Below are 20,868 nucleotides of genomic sequence, written 5' to 3' on the forward strand. Positions count from 1 at the left end.
CCATGGCCAGTGCAAGCCCCTCATTTCATCAGGTTCGGCCCCAGGGGACGAACACATTTGTTGTTACAGCATGAGCAGAGGGCAGCCCAACCGTGAAGGCACACCTTGGGGCTCTCAGCGAGGATTCCTCTTATTGGAGGCAGAGGCCGCAGTCAGGAGAGGAACAGCAGCCCAGTGATGGCCATGCCTGTGGTCCAGTGTGCCGTTCTTGGGCTTTAATTCTTTTAACCTCTGGGCATCCTTGTCTCAGGAGTTCTCATCGGCTATCTCTGGTCTGGCAGTAGGACTGGGGGTATGTTGGGCTAGGCAGCCAGCCCAGTGTCACTGTAACCAGGTGGACACCTCGGCCAGCGATACCTGCAGAGAGACTGTGTTCGGCGGGGTCATTCAGGCACAGTGTGGGGAGGAGGCCCAGCTGCCAGGGCAGCCACGCTGGGCTCGCTCGGCCCACGAGGCACAGCAGCTAGTGATTCTGGAAGGTAGGAGGTCTCACATGCCTGCTGGGGGGTCCCTACCAACTCTCTGACAACTCAAGTCCCCTGCCTCGCCCTGAACCCACCTAGCTCCATCCGAAGGGAAGCGCATGAGATGGTGATTGCCCTCAGGGGCTGCTACCTTCCTGCCCGCAGAAAGGCACTGGACAGAGGGAGGCGAAGCCAACATGGTCATCAGAGCCTCCCATTGTCCATCCCGAGTTCCCAGGTCATCCCCAGCCCACCTGCCAAACAGGGTAGGAAAAGAGCAAGCAAGCAGCTCCTCAAAGCTGGGGCTGCATGAGAGAGAACACGCAAGTGAACGAATGGATGAATGAGGGGTGGACACTAACTGGGGAGAGGGAATGAATGAACAGGGAATGACGGGCTGGGGTGGAGTGGGGCAGTGAGGGCCAGAGGTGCGAGCAGCACGACAGGGGAGGCAGGGCTGCAGTTCCAGCTGCCTTCCCACCCCCAGGCACGCCTGCCTCCCATCCCAGCCTCATCCTGCAGAAGACTTGGGCCTTGGCCAGGTCTCCCTCTGGCTCCCCCTCTAATGGTCCCAATGCCCTATACCCTTCTCCCCCGACCCCCAAGGGGCTGGGGAAGGGCCTCCAGCTGCCAGGTCAGGTGTTTATTTTTAGCTCTTCCCTCACATGCCTCTGCCTCCCCGACCTGCCTCCCCCTCTGCCTGCTATCGCTGAGCCAGGAGCAAGAGGGCCAACTGGGGCGCCCCTTCTGCAGCCTGGCTGCCTCCGTGAGGAGTAAGTGTGGGAAGGAACAAGGCCCCAGGGAGCCTGTGACCACAGTTGACATGCTCTGCTGAGGGCTGGGCCTCTGGGCTCAGGTAAGCAGGCTGCTGCAGGGGCTGACTCTGAGCTCTCTTGGCATGAGGTCTGTCGCCACCCTTCCAAGGTGTCCTTGCTTCATTCAGACTGTTTCTTCTGGGACTGGGTCTGCCAGCCAGAGGTGGAGGTCAGAGGTTTGCCAGACTACCAAGGTGAGCGAGGCAGATGACCAAGCTTTGAGAGGCCTAACCTGGATGGCCATGTACATGGGCCCAAGGGAGAGCCAGGGCAGTGTTACCTTGGGCCAACCCCCCTGGATAAGGCCCAGATCCTCACCCTATCATGCTGATCCTGGGGCTAGGGAAGGGACAATTTGCTCATTTCTAGAACTTTCTTTGGGCCTCTGCCGACACCCCTCCCACTTCTCTAGGATCTTTTTGCCACCCCACAGCCGTCTCCAGCATGGAGGGATTCCCACTGTGATCCAAGGTGATGCTGGCTCAGGCCACTCAGCAGTCTCCTGAGGCACCGAATGAGCCTGTGGCCCAGCCAGGGGCCAGTTTGTATGGGGGACACACAGGGCATCCGATAAGGTCCCAGGGAGTCAGCAGTGGTGCTGGAACCAGGCCCTGCAAGGAGCAGGGTAAGGACATGCGGGACCTCTGAAGGGTTCCCCTCCATCGCTGAGCCCCTCTGCTCAGGACCTGGGTGTGGAATTCAGCCTCCAGGCAGAGATGGAGCTCCAGTCTCACGGAAGCAGTCTCAAGGCCTGAATCCCAAGCCTGTGGAGCAGACCTATCCCTCAGTCAGCACCCCGGCCCTGCCACCCGCCTGGCCTGGCCTCCCGCTGGGGCCCAGGGCAGAACATTGCTACAGCACCTAGCGTGGTGGCCTGCAGGTGCCAGGCCAAGGGCAGACGTCTTGGAGGTACCATACTTCCAGGGTTCTGTTGGGTGGACTCAGCGATGTCGTGGGCCCAGGGGCGGTATGTGAGGTAAGGCTGCTAAGGATTCTGGTCCTCTGGGCTGGTAAGGGCCGAAGGCTCTCTTGGCCCTGTCCTGGCTCTCTGACCTTGTGGTTCCATGTCCTCTGGTTCCCCTGACTCTGCATCCTGATGGTCAAGCTGCTGGCAGGAGCCTGAGAGTCTGGGCACCCTCATGTGTAAGAGCAGGACAGTAGGGGTGCCAAGGCTCTGCACCCCTGGGGCAAGAACAGGCACTGGAGTGCCTGTTACTCTCAATCCCCACCCAAGTCCCGCCAAGGAGGAGCTCTGACTCTGGAGGAGGCCCTTGAAAGACATCCCCTGTCCTCCACAGAGCTGCTATAGAAATCACCTGCTCAGAGGTGCTCAGACCCTTCACTGTGCAGACGGTGGCACCTGCGGGGGTTCGACTTGGTTGCTGGGGTTCTGGAAACCTCATTGATGACCATGTCATACTCGGAACGACCCCTTTGGGCTCTGGCTTCCGAGAAGACTGTACCAGCCCATGTGTCCGTCTTAGTCACAGCTGTGTCTCCAGCCCCCAGCACTGAGACTGACACGAAGAGCAGTCCTGAAAGTGGGGGCTGATGTGGAGGAGGGTCCCAGCCCAGCTCTGGAGGGAGCAGGGCCCCTGGCCTCACAGCCAGCACACAGTCCCCATCAGAACAGCCCAGAGCCTGGGGAGCAGGAGGAGGTTTTTGCGTGGGGGTCTTTATTGGTCTAAGACAAGGTGACTTGGGTTGGAGGATGTGAACAAAGAGGATTGCTCGGCCCCACACCCAACCACCAAGCAGGACTTCCGCTAGACGGCCTCACCTGGCCCCAAGAGCTGATCCCCTCTCAGCACAGCACTTGGGAATGGAGAAGGATGGTATCTGAGGCCTGAGAATTAGGAGGCTGGGGAGGGGCAGTGCATCTGGGAGGTGCTCCCAGCCTGATGCCCTTCCTGAAAGGCCACGCTCACCTGGGGGGCTCTGCTCCACCCCCAGGGCTGTTCACACCCTGGGGGGAGTCCCCAGCCCCCTCTTCCCTAGATCCTGTGCTGCTTTTGTAGCCTCCTCTCTCATACAGGTCCTCCTTGTCAGCCTAGTAAAAAGCTCCCTGTGGGGTAAGGAAGGGACCCTTCCTTGGGGTGTGTCTTTTTAACTCTGTAAACGAGCATCTAAACGCTGGGGCCCTCTGTCATTTGGGACCAACAGACCCATCTGCCAGTAGTGTCATGCTTCAGGAGACTTTCTCCTCCTTATGTTTATAGAAATAGTCCCGGAAGTCATCTTTAAGTACTTCAGTGTCTTTGTGATTTTCATCAAAACCCTCCTCTCTCATTTCCTTACAGAAAACCGAGTGGCTCTGTCTGAACTGCCAAACTAAGCGGCTTCTGGAGGGCAGCCTGGGAGAGCCGACGCCCCTGCCGCTGCCCACCTCACAGCAGCCCCCTGCGGGGGCCCCTCACCGTACATCTGGAACAGCCCCTCCCAAGCAGAAAGGGCCACAGGGGCTGGGCCAGCCATCAGGCCCCCCGCCTGCCAAGGCCACCCCCCTGCCCACCAAGGCCAGTCCCCTGCCCACCAAGGCCAGTCCCCTGCCCACCAAGGCCAGTCCCCTGCCCACCAAGGCTAGTCCCCAGGCCAAGCCCGCCAGGGCTTCTGAACCCAGCAGAACCCCAAGCAGTGCCCAGGAAAAGAAGACAGGAGTCCCAGCTAAAGCCGAGTCTGTGCCGAAGCCCCCTCCGGAGACCACCCTGCCCCCTGGGACTCCTAAGGCAAAGGCTGGGGTGCGGAGGACTGAACCCACCACCCCCATCACCAAGGCTGTTCCAGAAGCCCCCAAGGGTGGGGAGACAGAGGTCAGTCATCATTCCCAGGGGTCCTGGCTTTCAGGCAGGGGAGTGTGGAGAAGGGTTTAGCTCCCCGCGGGACTGGGATGAGGACCTGGGACGGCCCTTTGGGCCACAGAGGACAGCAGGGCGGCCTCGCTGAGGCATGGTGGGCCTGGAGCCCGTGGGTTCTAGGCTGATCTTGTGTTTGACACCTTTTAGATGCTTTGTTGCATCTTTGATACCATTAGATCTAGTAACACTTCTCTTTGAGAACCTAGGGATGCTTGTGGTTTGACATGGAACCTGTGAGTTATGCAAGCCCAGAGCAATGGAGTGGGTGGTGGGCCCTGATTCCCCCGGGGGTGGAGGCACCCCCTCCCTAGGGCCCCGGGGGTTGACAGGCTGGGGCTCCCCCAGGAGCCATCTGCCATCAGCAGTCAGCATCTGCTTCTTGCCCGCTGTAGGAGCCTGGGGGCAAGCCTTACTCTCAGGACCTGTCTCGGAGCCCACAGAGCCTCAGCGACACAGGCTATTCCTCCGACGGCATCTCCAGCTCGCAGAGCGAGATCACCGGTGTTGTGCAGCAGGAGGTGGAGCAGCTGGACAGCGCCGGGGTGACGGGGCCCCGCCCACCCAGCCCCTCAGAGCTCCACAAGGTGGGGAGCAGCATGCGGCCTTCGCTGGAGGCCCAGGGCCCAGCACCCAGTGGCGAGCGGAGCAGGCCGCCGAGCGGCAGTGCCGAGGAGCAGAAGCGGCGGCCCCACTCTTTGTCCATCATGCCCGAGGCCTTCAACTCCGATGAGGAGCTGGAGGAGATCCTGGAGGAGGAAGAAGACTCCAGGGAGTGGGGGCGCCAGGGGGAGCAGCAGGATGCAGGGGAGTCCTCCGATGACTTCGGGAGCCAGCTGAGGCATGACTACGTAGAGGACAGCAGCGAGGGCGGCCTGTCCCCGCTCCCGCCCCAGCCCCCGGCCCGGGCGGCAGACCTGACTGACGAGGAGTTCATGCGGCGGCAGATCCTGGAGATGAGCGCCGAGGAAGACAATCTGGAGGAGGACGAGGCTGCCCCCGCTGGGCCTGTCCCGGCCAAACACGTCGCCCAGAAGGGTGGCCCTCGGCCCCGGCCTGAAAGCAGCCAAGAGCCAGGAGTGCTGCCCAAGAGGCGCCTGCCCCACAATGCCACCACGGGCTACGAGGAGCTGCTGTCTGAGGGAGGCCCCGCGGAGGACGTGGACGGTGCTGCTGGGGCCCTGCAGGGCGGGCTCCGCCGCTTCAAGACCATCGAGCTCAATAGCACGGGCAGCTACAGCCATGAGCTGGACATGGGTCCAGGCCCCGACCCCAGCCTGGACCGGGAGCCCGAGCTGGAGATGGAGAGCCTGACGGGCTCGCCCGAGGACCGCTCCCGCGGGGAGCACTCATCCACACTGCCGGCCTCCACACCCAGCTACACGTCGGGCACCTCTCCCACTTCCTTGTCCTCGCTGGAGGAAGACAGTGACAGCAGCCCCAGCCGCCGGCAGCGACTAGAGGAGGCCAAGCAGCAGCGCAAGGCCCGGCACCGCTCGCATGGGCCCCTGCTGCCCACCATTGAGGACTCCTCGGAGGAGGAGGAGCTGCGGGAGGAGGAGGAGCTGCTGCGGGAGCAGGAGAAGATGCGGGAGGTGGAGCAGCAGCGCATCCGCAGCACAGCCCGCAAGACCCGGCGGGACAAGGAGGAGCTGCGGGCCCAGCGGCGGCGCGAGCGCTCCAAGACCCCCCCCAGCAACCTGTCGCCCATCGAGGACGCCTCGCCCACAGAGGAGCTGAGGCAGGCGGCCGAGATGGAGGAGCTTCATCGCTCCTCCTGCTCCGAGTACTCGCCCTCACCTTCCCTTGACTCGGAGGCCGAGGCCCCGGAGGGGGGCCCTGGCCGGCTCTATAAGTCGGGCAGCGAGTACAACCTGCCCACTTTCATGTCCCTCTACTCTCCAACCGAGACCCCCTCGGGCAGTGCCACGACCCCCAGCTCTGGCCGGCCCCTCAAGAGCGCTGAGGAGGCCTATGAGGAGATGATGCGGAAGGCCGAGCTGCTCCAGCGACAACAGGGCCAGGCAGCAGGGGCCCGCGGGCTGCATGGTGGTCCTTCTCAGCCCGCAGCTCCCCGGGCCCACGGTTCCTTTGAATACCAGGACACCCCAGACCGTGACTATGGCGGGGTTGTTCAGCCAGCTGCGGAGGGCACGCCAGCCGGCCTGGGAGCAGCCGTGTACCAGGAGATCCTCCAGACGTCCCAGAGCATTGCCCGCATGCACCAGGCCTCCTCGCGGGACCTGGCCTTTGCTGAGGACAAGAAGAAGGAGAAGCAGTTTCTGAACGCCGAGAGCGCGTACATGGACCCGATGAAACAGAATGGTGGCCCACTCACCCCTGGTACCAGTCCCACCCAGCTAGCTGCCCCAGTGTCTTTCGCCACCTCCACCACCTCAGACAGCAGCGGGGGCCGAGTCATCCCTGATGTCCGTGTGACTCAGCATTTTGCAAAGGAGCCTCAGGACCCTGTCAAGCTGCACAGCGCTCCTGCCTCCCCCAGCTCTGCCTCCAAGGAAGTAGGCATAGGCTTTGCCCAGGGCCCTGGGCCCTCGGCCTCCATGGCCGCGACCCCTGGTCCGGCTGGCCTGCCACGAGGGTACATGGCTCCGACTTCCCCAGCAGCCTCTGAGCGTAGCCCTTCACCCTCTTTAGCTGGCCATGGCTATGGACAGAGCCCGGCCACTGCAAACTATGGGTCTCAAACTGAGGAGCTACCCCAGGCCCCCCGTGGCCCAGCTGTCAGTGGGCGGGCTACCAGAGAGAAGCCCCTGGGCGTGAGTGAGGGTGAGAGTGGCCCCCCGCAGACCTCCCGGGGGTATCCCTACTTTGCGGGCTCCAGCCCTCCTCTCTCTCCATCTTCTCCCTCAGAGAGTCCCACATTCTCCCCTGGCAAGCTGGGCCCAAGGGCCACCGCGGAGTTCTCTACACAGACGCCAAGCCCGACCCCTGCCTCGGACATGCCACGGAGCCCTAGTGCCCCTGCGCCGACACCCACGGTGGCTCAGGGCACACAAACGCCACACCGACCCAGCACGCCTCACCTGGTATGGCAGCAGCCCTCTCAGGATGCCCCATTCATGGTTATCACCCTGGCATCAGATGCCTCCAGCCAGACCAAGATGGTCCATGCCAGTGCCTCCACGTCCCCAGTGTGCTCACCTGTTGACACCCAGCTCACCACCCACAGCTACAGCCAGACAACACCTCCAAGTGGGTCTCAGCCCCCCGAGCCACCTGGGCCTCCTGGCTTCCCGCGGGCACCCAGCGCTGGTGCAGATGGGCCCCTGGCAGTGTATGGCTGGGGCGCCCTGCCTGCCGAGAACATCTCCTTGTGCCGGATCTCCTCTGTCCCTGGAACGTCTAGGGTTGAGCCTGGCCCCAGGCCCCCAGGCAGTGCCGTGGTAGACCTTCGCACCGCCGTCAAGCCCACACCCATCATCCTCACCGACCAGGGCATGGACCTGACCTCTTTGGCCATGGAAGCCAGGAAGTATGGCCTGGCTCTGGATCCAATCCCGGGACGCCAGTCAACCGCTGTGCAGCCTCTGGTGATCAACCTCAATGCCCAGGAGCAGGCACACGCCTTCCTCAGCACCGCCACCAGCGTGAGCATCACCATGGCCTCCTCTGTGCTCATGGCTCAGCAGAAGCAGCCTGTGGTCTATGGAGACCCCTTCCAGAGCCGGCTTGACTTTGGCCAGGGTGTGGGGAGTCCAGTGTGCCTGGCCCAGGTCAAGCAGGTAGAGCAGGCTGTCCAGACCGCACCATATCGTGGTGGGCCTCGGGGAAGACCCCGGGAGACCAAGTTTGCCAGGTATAACCTGTCCAACCAGGTAGCTCCTCTGGCCAAAAGGGACGTTTTGATCACTCAGGTGGGCCCGGCCCAGAGCGTTGGCCTCAAGTCGGGCCCAGTGCCAGAGCCCAGTACCGAACCCCTTCGGGCCGCCCCTACAGAGCTGCGGCCTCACGCCCTGCCAGGCTCCAGGAAGCCGCATACGGTGGTGGTGCAGGTGGGCGAAGGTGCAGCAGGCACCGTGAGCACACTGCTCCCAGAGGAGCCGGCAGGGGCCCTGGACCTCACGGGGATGAGGCCTGAGAGCCAGCTGGCATGCTGCGACATGGTCTACAAGTTCCCCTTTGGCAGCAGCTGCACGGGCAGCTTCCGCGCCGCCCCAAGCGCTCCTGAGAGGAGTGTGGCAGAAGTTGCCCCACCTGGCCAAAGCAGCGGCCCCTTCTACAGTCCCCGGGACCCGGAACCTCCCGAGCCCCCCACCTACCGGGCGCAGGTGGTCGGGGGACCCGGCCCTCACGAGGAGCAGAGGCCCTACCCACAGGGCCTCCCCGGCAGGCTGTACTCCTCTATGTCCGACACCAATCTGGCTGAGGCTGGCCTCAACTACCACTCCCACAGGTTTGGGCAGCTCTTCCAGGGCCCAGGGCGAGACTCGGCCATGGACCTCAGCTCCCTGAAGCACTCCTACAGCCTGGGCTTTGCAGATGGCCGCTATCTCGGGCAGGGCTTGCAGTACGGTTCATTCACCGACCTGCGTCACCCCACAGACCTTTTGACTCACCCGCTTCCCATGCGGCGCTACAGCTCAGTGTCAAACATCTACTCAGACCACAGGTATGGCCCACGGGGAGATGCAGCTGGCTTCCAGGAGGCCAGCCTGGCCCAGTACAGTGCCACCACAGCCCGTGAGATAAGTCGTATGTGCGCGGCCCTCAACTCCATGGACCAGTACGGAGGGCGGCATGGCAGCGGAGGTGGGGGCCCTGACCTCATGCAGTATCAGCCCCAGCCCGGGCTCAGTGCCCCTCAGGGCCTGGCTCCCCTGAGACCTGGCCTCCTCGGGAACCCCACCTTCCCGGAGGGCCAGGGGAGTCCTGGAAACCTGGCCCAGTACCGGCCTACAGCCGGCCAGGCCGCAGCAGTCAGACAGCTGCTGCCATCCACAGCCACCGTGCGGGCGGCCGATGGCATGATCTACTCGACCATCAACACTCCAATTGCTGCAACACTGCCCATCACCACGCAGCCTGCCTCAGTCCTGCGGCCCATGGTGCGTGGCGGCATGTACAGGCCTTACCCACCCAGTGGAGTTGCAGCCGTGCCGCTTGCCAGCCTGACGCGCATGCCCGTGATTGCCCCGCGTGTACCTCTTGGGCCCCCGGGGCTGTACCGATACCCTGTACCAGGTAGATTCCCCACCCCTGCCAGCGTTCCACCTGCTGAGGGTCCCGTCTACCTGGGGAAGCCGGCTGCTGCCAAGGCCCCAGGGACTGGGGGGCCCCCCAGGCCGGAGCTGCCTGCCGGGGCTGCTCGGGAAGAACCCCTTTCCACAGCACCCCCTGCCGCTGCCAAGGAGACGGGACCAGCCCCAGCCCTGGGGGCAGGCCAGAAGCCACCAGGAGAGGCCACTCCCAGGGGTGGCAGCGGGACCCTGGGCCGGCCGGGGCTCGAGAAGGAGGATGCCTTGCCAGAGGAGAGGCAGCGGAAGCAGCAGGAGCAGCTGCTGCAGCTGGAGCGAGAGCGGGTGGAGCTGGAAAAGCTGCGGCAGCTGCGGCTGCAGGAGGAGCTGGAGCGGGAGCGTGTGGAGCTGCAGCGGCACCGCGAGGAGGAGCAGCTGCTGGTGCAGCGGGAGCTGCAGGAGCTGCAGACCCTCAAGCATCACGTGCTGCAGCAGCAGCAGGAGGAGCGGCAGGCGCAGTTCGCCCTGCAGCGGGAGCAGCTGGCCCAACAGCGCCTGCAGCTAGAGCAGATCCAGCAGCTGCAGCAGCAGCTGCAGCAGCAGCTGGAGGAACAGAAGCAGCGGCAGAAGCCGCCCTTCCCCGTGGCTTGCGAGGCACCTGGCAGAGGGCCGCCCCCTGCCGCCCCGGAGCTGGCCCAGAACGGCCAGTACTGGCCACCCCTGACCCATGCGGCCTTCGTCGCCGTGCCCGAGGGGTCCGGGCAGCCGCGTGAGCCCATGCCGCACCGCGGTCTCCCTAGCTCCGCCTCGGACATGTCACTGCAGACGGAGGAGCCGTGGGAGGTGGGCCGCACGAGCGGCCTCAAGAAGCGGCACTCCATGCCACGCCTACGGGACGCGTGCGAGCCGGAGTCGGCGCCCGAGCCCTGCGGGGTAAGGAGGATCGCGGACAGCAGCGTGCAGACGGACGACGAGGATGGAGAGGGCCGCTACCTCCTGACCCGACGGCGCCGGGCGCGGCGGAGCGCCGACTGCAGCGTGCAGACTGATGACGAGGACAGCGCCGAGTGGGAGCAGCCTGTGCGCCGCCGCCGGAGCCGTCTCTCCCGCCACTCAGACTCCGGCTCTGACAGCAAGCACGATGCCACGGCCTCCTCCTCCTCTGCCGCCCCCGCCGCTAGGGCCACGAGCAGCGTGGGCATCCAGACCATCAGCGACTGCTCCGTGCAGACGGAGCCTGACCAGCTACCCCGAGTCTCTCCAGCCATCCACATCACCGCCGTCACCGACCCGAAGGTGGAGATTGTCAGGTACATATCTGCGCCGGAGAAGACTGGGCGCGGTGAGAGCCTGGCCTGCCAGACGGAGCCAGAGGGGCAAGCCCAGGGCGTGGCCGGGCCGCAGCTCATGGGGCCGACCGCCATCAGTCCCTACCTGCCTGGCATTCAGATCGTCACCCCAGGGCCGCTGGGCAGATTCGAAAAAAAGAAGCCGGATCCCCTGGAGATCGGGTACCAGGCCCACCTGCCCCCGGAGTCCCTCTCTCAGCTTGTGAGCCGCCAGCCTCCCAAGTCCCCCCAGGTCCTCTACTCACCAGTCTCCCCCCTGTCCCCACACCGGCTCCTGGACACCTCCTTTGCTTCCAGCGAGAGGCTGAACAAGGCTCACGTGAGTCCCCAGAAGCACTTCACAGCCGACAGCGCTTTCCGCCAGCAGACGCTGCCACGCCCCATGAAGACCCTGCAGCGCTCCCTGTCCGACCCTAAGCCCCTCAGCCCCACCGCCGAGGAGTCTGCCAAAGAGAGGTTCCCCCTCTACCAGCACCAGGGGGGACTGGGTAGCCAGGTATGGGCACCGGGGCTGGGCCAGGGTGGGACAGGGGTCTCGGCCTAGCCTGGGGGGCCCCGCAGGGAGGGGCTTCTCCTGGGGTGGGGGTGGAGTCACCTCCAACTCCAGAGGCCCAGAGCTAGAAGTCGAGGATCGGAGGCACATTGGGTGCATATTCGGTGGAGCCCACAGCCCAGCAAGGTGATCCTGGGCAAGACACACTCACACTTGGGCCCCCGCGGCCATCCAGACCCTGCTGGAAACTTCAGCCCCTCCCTCGAGCTGCCTCTTCATGGCCCACAGCTGGCCTAGGCTCTGCCACCTCCTCCTTCTGGCCTCCTCAGCTCTCCCATCTGGCCTCTGCCCCTCCGAATGCAAATCTCTTCTCTGGATGTTTCCTGGGGAAATGAGTAACATGGACCTGGCTGAGCTGCTCCCCAGTCCCCAGCTCCAGCCTGGCTCCCCTTGCCCCACACAAAGCCCCAGCCCCCTGGGCTACCCTTCAGGGGCCATCCCCGTAGGCTGCAGTGTGCACTCCTCCTCATCTTGTCCCGTGCCCCCATCCTACCTCAGCGAGCCTCTTCACAGACCTGTCTGCTCCCCTATATAGCGGCTCCTTGTCTGTGACTTTAGTTGCCAGTGATGTCCTGGAACTGTGAGAGAGGGCCTGGCGTGTTGGGAAGATGGGAATGGCTAGGGCCTGACACCAAGGACTTTGAATGCCAGGCCAGGAGGGGAGGGCTTTTCTCAAAGGCGCTTGAAGCTTCTGGATGTTTCAGGCAGGTGAGACAGGACGAGATGAGTATCTTAGGAAGCTTCCTGGGCAGAATGTGGGCAGGTGGACGGAAGGAAGTGCCTGCACAGTGGCCCTGGGGAGAGCCTGCAGGAGCCAGAGGCGTTGTGAGGTATACTGACCTGTTTTCTGGGTAGGATGCAGAGAGGGGAGAGGTGGGGCCTCGAGGGGTGGGATTGTGGAGGAGAGCCCTGGGGTTTGCAGCCCAGAACGGAGGGGGTGCAATACGGAGTCAGTGCCGGCAGGGAGGGCAGGTCAGAGAGGCGGGGGGTCCTGCCTCCACACTAGGGTCAGCACAGAGGTCCCATGCACTGGGTGCGCTACCGTGAGCACTCGTGGTGTGTGATCAGAATGACAAGCAATGGACAACAGCATGAGGAGTTCAAAGAGGGAAATTTGTTCATTCCCTCAAAGGCCACCCTTCGTCCTGAGGTTTAGGGACACATTAGCATTTCCTTTAGGACACGTGTTGAGAGCAGGTGGGAGGTCTTTGTGTAGTTGCTTGGTAAGATAAACCGTAAGAAGTCCAGTGTCAGTCCCCAGTGTATTTAGGGCATTTGGGTGGTCCATAAAACCCAGAGGCCAGGGAGCTAGAGACAGTGGGAGGGCAAAGCTTCTGGCAGTGTGGACCTTGAGGCAACACAGAGTGAGCAGGTGAGCAGGGCCCCACGGAGGCACATTAGGGAGCCCGGACCAGGAAGCCGAGGAGCCAGAGATATGGCTGCAGAGGCCCTCGAGCCTCTGAGGGGTCTGGCAGCCTCAGAGCATGGGGGCTGACAGGGTTGTGGAGGAAGCTGGGGCCAAGTGGAGAGCATGGCCTGGCAGAGGGTGATATAGGGCTGCAGGAGGAGGCGGCTGAACTGCCTTTCACTTCAGAGAGGAGGAGGGCAGGAGGCAGAAAAGACTCAGAGCCTGCAGCCCCTGACCTTGTCAGCACGCACCCCTGGCCACGATCCTCTAGGGAATCTGGTGGGCCCAGCACCCTCTCCACTCCTGTCCATGGCCCTCTGCTGCCCTTGGCCCCTGCCAGCTGCTCAGACCCACACCCAGAGCCAAACCCGTACTCTCCGGCCCTCAGTACACTCAGTGGGAGGCAGAAGGCGATAAGCCCACTGGAGATGAGCAGGGGTTCTCAGAGCCACTGGGGGCCAGGCCAGTACTGGGCATTAGCCAGAGGGGCCTCTGCTCCTTCCTTCCCTCCCACCGCCCTGAGCTCTGGGAAGGAAAAGGCCCATAAGACAATCACAGGCCCTCCTTCCAAGGCCACTGGGTGGGCAAGGCAGGCCTTGAGGCTGCCTGGAGAACCAGGGCGCTGACCCCGGCCAGGCCAGGGCTCTTCTACCCCGTGCCCCAGCAAGCCACCCACACCTTGGGTCTCAGTGCTGCCCGCCCTTCCCTCTGTCTCAGGTGTCGGCGCTGCCGCCCAACGGCCTGGTCCGCAAGGTGAAGCGGACACTACCCAGCCCCCCTCCAGAGGAGGCTCACCTGCCCCTGGCTGGCCAGGCTCCTCCCCCGCAGCTGTATGCAGCCAGCCTGCTGCAGCGTGGGCTGGTGGGGCCCACCGCTGTCCCCGCCACCAAGGCCAGCCTGCTCCGGGAGCTGGACCGGGACCTACGGCTGGTGGAGCATGAGTCCACCAAGCTGCGCAAGAAGCAGGCAGAGCTGGATGAGGAGGAGAAGGAGATCGACGCCAAGCTCAAGTACCTGGAGCTGGGCATCACCCAGCGCAAAGAGTCTCTGGCCAAAGACCGGGGTGGCCGAGACTACCCACCCTTGCGTGGTCTCAGTGAGCATCGCGACTACCTGTCAGACAGTGAGCTCAACCAGCTGCGGCTCCAGGGCTGTGCCACCCCGACTGGCCAGTACGCAGAGTTCCCTGTCACTGCCGCCACCGCCGCCGCCCCTGCTACTCCCTCCGGCTCCGCTGCTTTCCAGCCGCCCCAGTTCCCAACTCCAGCGCCACTGTACCCTGCAGGCAGCGCTGGGCCAACTCAGAATGGATTCGCAGCCCATCAGGCACCTACCTACCCTGGTCCCAGCACATACCCAGCACCTGCTTTTCCTCCCGGCACCAGTTACCCCACTGAGCCTGGCCTGCCCAGCCAGCAAGCATTCCGTCCTCCAGGCCATTATACAGCCCAGACGCCCCTGCCAACCACACAGACCACCCTTTTCTCAGCCCCAGCTGACAGCCGTGCCCCCCACCAGAAGCCACGCCAGACATCACTGGCTGACTTGGAGCAGAAAGTGCCCACTAACTACGAGGTGATCGCCAGCCCTGTCGTGGCCATGTCTTCAGCCCCATCGGAAACCAGCTACAGTGGCCCCGGCCCTGCCACCGTCAGCAGCTACGAACAGGGCAAGGCTCCCGAGCTGCCACGGGCCAGTGACCGTGGCGGTGTGAGCCTGAGCCCAGCCCCCATCTACTCCTCTGACTCACACTACACCAGCCTGGAGCAGACTGTCCCCCGGAACTACGTGATGATTGACGACATCAGTGAACTGACCAAGGACAGCACCTCCACTGCCCCTGAGAGCCAGCGACTGGAGCCCCTGGGGCCGAGCAGCAGTGGGCGTCCAGCGAAAGAGCCAGGAGAACCAGGTGTCCTTGAGGGGTCCGCACTGCCCTGCTGCTATACCAGAGGGGAGGAAGAATCCGAGGAAGACTCTTATGAGCCTCGTGGTAAGAGCAGCCACCACCGGGGTGTGGAGAGCAATGGCCGACCAGCCAGCACGCACTATTACAGCGACAGTGACTACAGACACGGCACTCGAGTGGACAAGTATAGTCCAGGCCCTGTAGGGCCCAAGCACCCCTCTAAGAGCCTGGCCCCTGCTGCTGTCCCCTCGAAGCGCAGCAAGCACCGGAAGCAGGGCATGGAGCAAAAGATCTCCAAGTTCTCACCTATTGAAGAGGCCAAGGATGTGGAGTCAGACCTGGCTTCCTACCCCTCCTCTGCAGTCAGCAGCAGCCTGGCCTCTCGGGGCAGGAAGTTCCAGGACGAAATCACCTACGGGCTCAAGAAGAACGTGTATGAGCAGCAGCGGTATTACGGGGTGTCCAGTCGGGACCCAGCGGAGGAGGATGACCGCGTGTATGGTGGGAGCAGCAGGGCCCGGGGGGCACCTGCATACAGTGGGGAGAAGCTGTCCAGCCATGACTTCGGGGGCCGGGCCAAGGGATACGAGCGGGAACGGGAGGCTGCGGAGCGACTTCAAAAAGCGGGCCCCAAGCCCTCATCTCTGAGCATGGCCCATGGCCGGACCCGGCCCCCCATGCGGAGCCAGGCCTCTGAAGAGGAGAGCCCCGTCAGCCCCTTGGGGCGGCCCCGCCCTGCTGGGGGCCCCCTTCCCCCCGGGGACACCTGCCCGCCATTCTGCTCCAGCCACTCCATGCCCGACGTCCAGGAGCACGTCAAGGAGGGACCGCGGTCCCACTCATATAAGCGTGACGAGGGCTACATCCTGGATGATTCCCACTGCGTAGTTTCCGACAGCGAAGGTAATGGCAGCTGGGGGTGATGTCTGCGGATGATCAGCACCTGGGGGGCCTTGCCTACAGGGGCCCTGAGCCCTGAGGTGTCCTCGCAGGGCTGGGCCTGATGCCTCACCCGGCGGGCCCTGCTGCTGGCTGCCCTCCCTCCTGCTCCGCCCATGCCCTGGCCCCAGCGGTTGGGAGGGGGGGCTGGGGACCTGGCGTTAACGCTTGTGGCTGTGGCGCCCACTCTCTGTTTTCCTTGCATGGCTTCAGCTGGGCCAACCCCCCTGCGGCCAGCCCGGGGGTTGACCGTGTTCTGTTTTTGGTCTCTGAAGCGTATCACCTGGGCCAGGAGGAGACAGACTGGTTTGATAAGCCCCGGGATGCCCGCTCTGACCGGTTCAGGCACCATGGGGGCCACGCAGTCTCCTCCTCCTCCCAGAAGCGAGGCCCTGCCAGGCACGGCTACCACGACTTCGATGAGCCCCCCGAGGAGGGCCTGTGGCCACACGATGAGGGTGGCCCGGGCCGCCACGCGTCAGCCAAGGAACACCGACACCACGGTGACCACGGGCGGCACTCAGGCCGCCACACCGGCGAGGAGCCGGGCCGGCGTGCTGCCAAACCACACGTTCGGGATGTGGGTCGCCATGAGGCCCGGCCTCACCCGCAGCCCAGCCCTGCCCCGGCTGTGCAGAAGAAAGTTCAGCCTGGGTACCCCAGCTCTGCCGAATACTCACAGCCATCCCGTGCTCCGTCAGCATACCATCACTCTTCCGAGAGCAAGAAGGGCTCCCGGCAGGCCCACCCCGTGGCACTGCAGCCAAAGCTAGAATCCCAATCGCAGCCGCAAGGCCGGCAGGCAGCCCCAGGGCCACAGCCGTCCCAGCCACCGCCGACCAGACAGACGCCCTCAGCAACAGCGTCGCGTCAGCCGCAGACACAGCCGCAGCCACAGCAAGGTCTTGGGCTGCAGCCCCCACAGCAGGCCCCATCACAGGCGCGGCTGCAGCAGCAGGGCCAGCCAGCTGCCCGGGGTCCGGCCTCTGCTGCCAGCCAGCCAGCAGGGAAGCCTCAGGCAGGCCCCCCGACAGCCACAGGCCCTCAGCCGTCAGGACCAGTAAGTAGGGCTCCGGCACATGGATCCCCTGCAGGGTGGATGCTGGGACCACAGCTTGGATGGGCCCTTGGTTCCAGGCTGGGCAAAGCGGATGGGCAGTAGCTCAGCTGTGTTCTGTGTTTTGCAGCCACGGGCAGAGCAGGTGAACAGCTCTAAAGGGACCGCCAAAGCGCCCCAGCAGGGGAGGCCTCCTCAGGCCCAGCCACCACCGGGACCTGGCCCTGCAGGTAAGCCTGCCTTTGAGCACCCTTGGCTATGACCCAGAGTACCTGGGCTGCCCTCTTCCCACACTGACCGGGACCCTGAGCTTCCCCACACTGCGTGCCATCACTGGTTCCTGAGAAGTGCCCAGTGCAGCGCTGCAGGCCTCCCCAGCAGAAACGAGCCTGGGGTTAGAATTAGCCAATGGGTCACCAGGCATCTCCGAATGGAGAGCCTGGAAGGGGCTGGTGAGCACAGTGCCACGACCTAGCTCCTTATTTCCCTTCCTGCTTCCTCCCTCTTCTTCTCTGCCTTTCCCTTCCTTGCTCCTTCTTTATCGTCCTCAACTTCTTTCCTTCTCCTGCTTCTTCACACCCCTTTCCTTCCTGTTCTTACCTTCCTCTCTTGATTTCTCCATCCTCCTCTTCACCTTTCATTGCACAGGGCACCTGTGTTGCCATTACTTGCCTGCTCAGACTCTGAAGAGCCGGTCCAGGCACGGCTCATGATGGTGACTCCTTTCCCCCTAGGCGTGAAGCCTGGAGCCAAGCCTGGAGGGACCCCAGGGGCTCCTGCCGGCCAGCCAGGTGCCGAAGGGGAGAGTGTGCTCTCCAAGATCCTCCCCGGTGGGGCCGCAGAGCAGGCCGGCAAGCTGACGGAAGGTAAGCAGTGCCTATGGCCGGGTCCATGGTGGGCAGTGCTCACGGGCCCTACCGTGGCAGGGTTCAGGTCTGGGGAATGGTTCCAGGCTGGGTCACCCAGGCATGGGCCAGCCCGAGGGTGCTCCTGCTGCTGCCTAGTTATTCTTAGGGCAGTCCCTGCCCCTCGGGCTCAGCTTGGCTTTGGTGCACCAAATGGCCTTGACTAGGAGGGAGCCTTGCCCACTCTCCTGACACCTCTCTCCTTTCTTCTTTGTCACAGCTGTGTCTGCTTTTGGCAAAAAATTCTCCTCCTTCTGGTGACCATGCCCTGCAGGGTGAGTTTGAGCCTCCTGTACCCACCTTCCCTTGGGAAAGGCCTGAGGCACTGGACGTGGGGGAGGTCTTCTGGGAGGAGCATGGTGCACCCCCTTCAGCAGCGGGTGATGTGGTCAGAACTGCAGCGGGTATAGGAGGAGGAAGGGGAGGAGGGGTCCTGTGCACAGAGGGCCCAATGTGGGGCCTAGATAGTAGCGATCCCCAGTGAAGGGAAGCCAGGGCCAGCTTCCCTTTGTCCTTTTCCAGCACCCCAGCCCTGACCGGGCTCTGAAAGCTCCGCGTTGACATTAGGTTGTAGGGGGTTCCCCAGGGTTGCAGCTCCTCCCAGCCCTCCCTTGTGTATATTCCACAGGCTCTTGAAGACATGACGGGAGATGATATCATTGCTGTGGAAAAATCTCTGGAGCCAGAGGCCTGGGCACAGCTCTGGACTCTGCGTATAACAGTGAGTGTTAGGACCAGTCTGGGCTGGGCGGGGGAGGAGGCGAAGGGCCCCGGCCGCCCGCCCAGCTTCTGCAAGTGAGAACTAGGAGGGGTCTGGGGGAGCTTCCTTCAGCTGGGACAGGCCCAGCAGCTACCGGGAGGCAGAGGCAACTGAGCTGGCTGTGACTTTGGCAGTAACCTCAGGAAAGGGCCAGGCAGAGCCAACCGTGCCCCACAACTGGGGCTCCATACACTGGGTGCTGATTCCAGAGCCCTGACTCTAAGGCCTAGTGCGGTCACTTTGCTCCAGACATTCAGATGAAGCTGGAGTCCCCAAACCCTGTAGGGTTAGCAGTCCTCAGTGTGACGTCAAAATAAAATTGACCTCACAGTTGCAAGAGGGACATGAAGAATGAGTGGAGAGGTGGATGGGAAAGGGACAGAGAGTCAGGGGAGGACGCCCAGACAGGAGTCTCAGCTCCAGACCAGGTCAGCCCAGGAAGAGAGCGGAAGGGCCTCAGGAGGGGGGCCCCGGCTCTTGCTGGGCTGTGGTGATCAAAGTGGGATCAAAAGCCTGGACCCAGAGTCTTCTCTGGCCCTGGTCTTGCCTCCGGGCAGGCAGGAGGAAGTGGTACATCCTGCAGGATGGTGGGGAGGGTAGGCTGGCTGTCTGCATTGCTTTGTGCAAAACCAGGGACCACCTCCTCGCATTCCATAGGCTTGAGGTCCTCTTCCTACCCCTCCTTTGCCACTTCTGCTACTAAGAGTATGGAGGTATGGGTGCTTCTCACAGTGGGCAGGCATGTGTGTGGCAGGGCCAGGCTCTCAACAATCAAATCACAAGGGAGCCCTGGGACCAGCCGGGGCCTTGGCCCAGGCCTTCCCTGCTTGTACGAAAGAGTGAGATCGAAAGGGTCACCTGTCTCTGGAGGACCAGTGGGGAGACTGGAAAGCTCCAGTTCCCACCCATTTATTCATTTATTCAATAAGTGTTTGTCAGGTACAAGTAGGTGCTGGGCCCTGTTCTGAAGGGTGCTGAGGATCCAGCAGAGAACAGGACTGGGTCCTTGCCCTCTGAAGTTGGCAGCCCATTAAGAGGGGCAGAGAAGAAATAAGTTAAAAAAGATTAGATGAGAAGGTAATTTCTGGGATATCCCTGGAGGTCCAGTGGTTAAGACTCTGCACTTCCAATGCAGGGCGTGCGTGTTTGATCCCCAGTCAAGGAACTAAGATTCCACATGCCACAGAGCATGGCCAAAAATATTAAATGAAATTAAGTTCTTAGGTAAAAAGAAAATATTTTTAAAAATGAGAAGCATATGAATCTATAAAAAAGTCTTAAAAAAAATAAAAGGTATTTCTGAAGGTTTTAAGTGTTCTAAAGTCAGTGAGGCCTGAGAAGGCAATGGCAACCCACTTCAGTACTCTTGCCTGGAAAATCCCATGGATGGAGGAGCCTGGTAGGCTGCAGTCCATGGGGTCACTAAGAGTTGGACACGACTGAGCGACTTCATTTTCATTTTTCACTTTCATGCATTGGAGAAGGAAATGGCAACCCACTCCAGTGTTCTTGCCTGGAGAATCCCAGGGACGGGGGAGCCTGGTGGGCTGCTGTCTATGGGGTTGCACAGAGTTGAACACGACTGAAGCGACTTAGCAGCAGCAGCAGCAAAGCCAGTGAGGCAGTTATGGTTCAGAGGGATCTACTCTAGAGAACGTGGTCAGTGACAGGTGAGGCTCAAGCAGGGAGAAGAGGCTGCTGTGGAATGTGCCCCGGTGAGGAAATGGCACCTGCAGAGCCTCCAATGAGACAGATAGATTTCAGGGACAGACAGAAGGCCAGCACATCCAGAGCCATAGAGGAGGGGAGAGATGTCCAAGGGTGCAGTCGGAGGAGCCACCTGGGCTGGGCTTTGCAGGCCAAAGCGGAGAGCCCAGAATTCGTTCTAAGAAGACTAGTTACAGCGCAGCACTCCTGTGTTCATCCCACCTTCACCCCCAGGGCAGCGGACTCCCTGCCACCTTCCAGCTCCACCACATGTTTTCTCTGAGTTGCCGTGGAACAGAGGTGAAATGGGAAGTTGTGCTGAAGGGAGGGAAGGCAGGAGCAGCTCAGGACCAGGCCCATGGCAAGATCCGCCTTGGGTGTAGGGCCAGGGCTGTGTCACTGGGGAGCGAAAGGAGCCACTGGCATGGCTTCGTCCCACATTCCGCCCCATGACGTGCATGGGCCACTGAGGCCACTGGCTGTGGACTTCAAGGAGTCTCCCTCAAGGTCTGGCATCCGACTGATTGGGCGAAGCGGTCAGCGCTGCTGTGAGTGTCCATCTCCTGGTGCCTTTTGTGGAGATTTCAGAAGTGGACCGGGAGAGGCTTGTCATTTTAAACAAAACCCCATCTCCCTCATTCTTTTTTTAAAAAATTAAAAAAAAATAAGTTTATTTGTTTCAAGGTTTACAAATAACTAAGGTGTACCTTGTATTTAAAATTGCCATTATAGATGAGAGCGTGCATGCACAGTCATTTTTGTTTGAGTAATATTTTTAATGTAATAGATTTTAAGATGTGGTGAGGGAGGGATCTAACAGAGATGAATGTGCTAAGCAAAACCAAAACTGTGTATCTTTTAAAGCACATCATGGCTTTAAGTACCATGTTGTTAAGGATTCTCATGAAGTGCCATCGACTGTACATCAAATCAGAGTATTATTTCTTCAGTGTTG

General features: G+C 62.1%; 1 protein-coding gene across 1 annotated transcript in view; it reads left to right on the plus strand.

The window, feature by feature from the left end:
• BSN (bassoon presynaptic cytomatrix protein) overlaps positions 1–18,160 on the plus strand; it is a 72,101-nt gene extending 53,941 nt beyond the window's left edge. Inside the window, exons 4-12 of the mRNA XM_088831745.1 lie at positions 3,580–3,774; positions 3,817–4,089; positions 4,527–11,171; positions 13,354–15,448; positions 15,760–16,544; positions 16,672–16,771; positions 17,276–17,407; positions 17,667–17,721; positions 18,075–18,160. Coding sequence (XP_088687871.1) covers positions 3,580–3,774; positions 3,817–4,089; positions 4,527–11,171; positions 13,354–15,448; positions 15,760–16,544; positions 16,672–16,771; positions 17,276–17,407; positions 17,667–17,707 — 10,266 coding nt within the window. The 3' untranslated portion in view covers positions 17,708–17,721; positions 18,075–18,160. The remainder of the gene's footprint in view (positions 1–3,579; positions 3,775–3,816; positions 4,090–4,526; positions 11,172–13,353; positions 15,449–15,759; positions 16,545–16,671; positions 16,772–17,275; positions 17,408–17,666; positions 17,722–18,074) is intronic.
• Positions 18,161–20,868: the final 2,708 nt, after the last annotated feature.

Source organism: Moschus berezovskii, chromosome 24 (genome assembly GCF_049115385.1).
Source record: "Moschus berezovskii isolate FMDL1 chromosome 24, NW_MosBer_1.0, whole genome shotgun sequence".
Lineage (NCBI taxonomy): Eukaryota > Metazoa > Chordata > Mammalia > Artiodactyla > Moschidae > Moschus > Moschus berezovskii.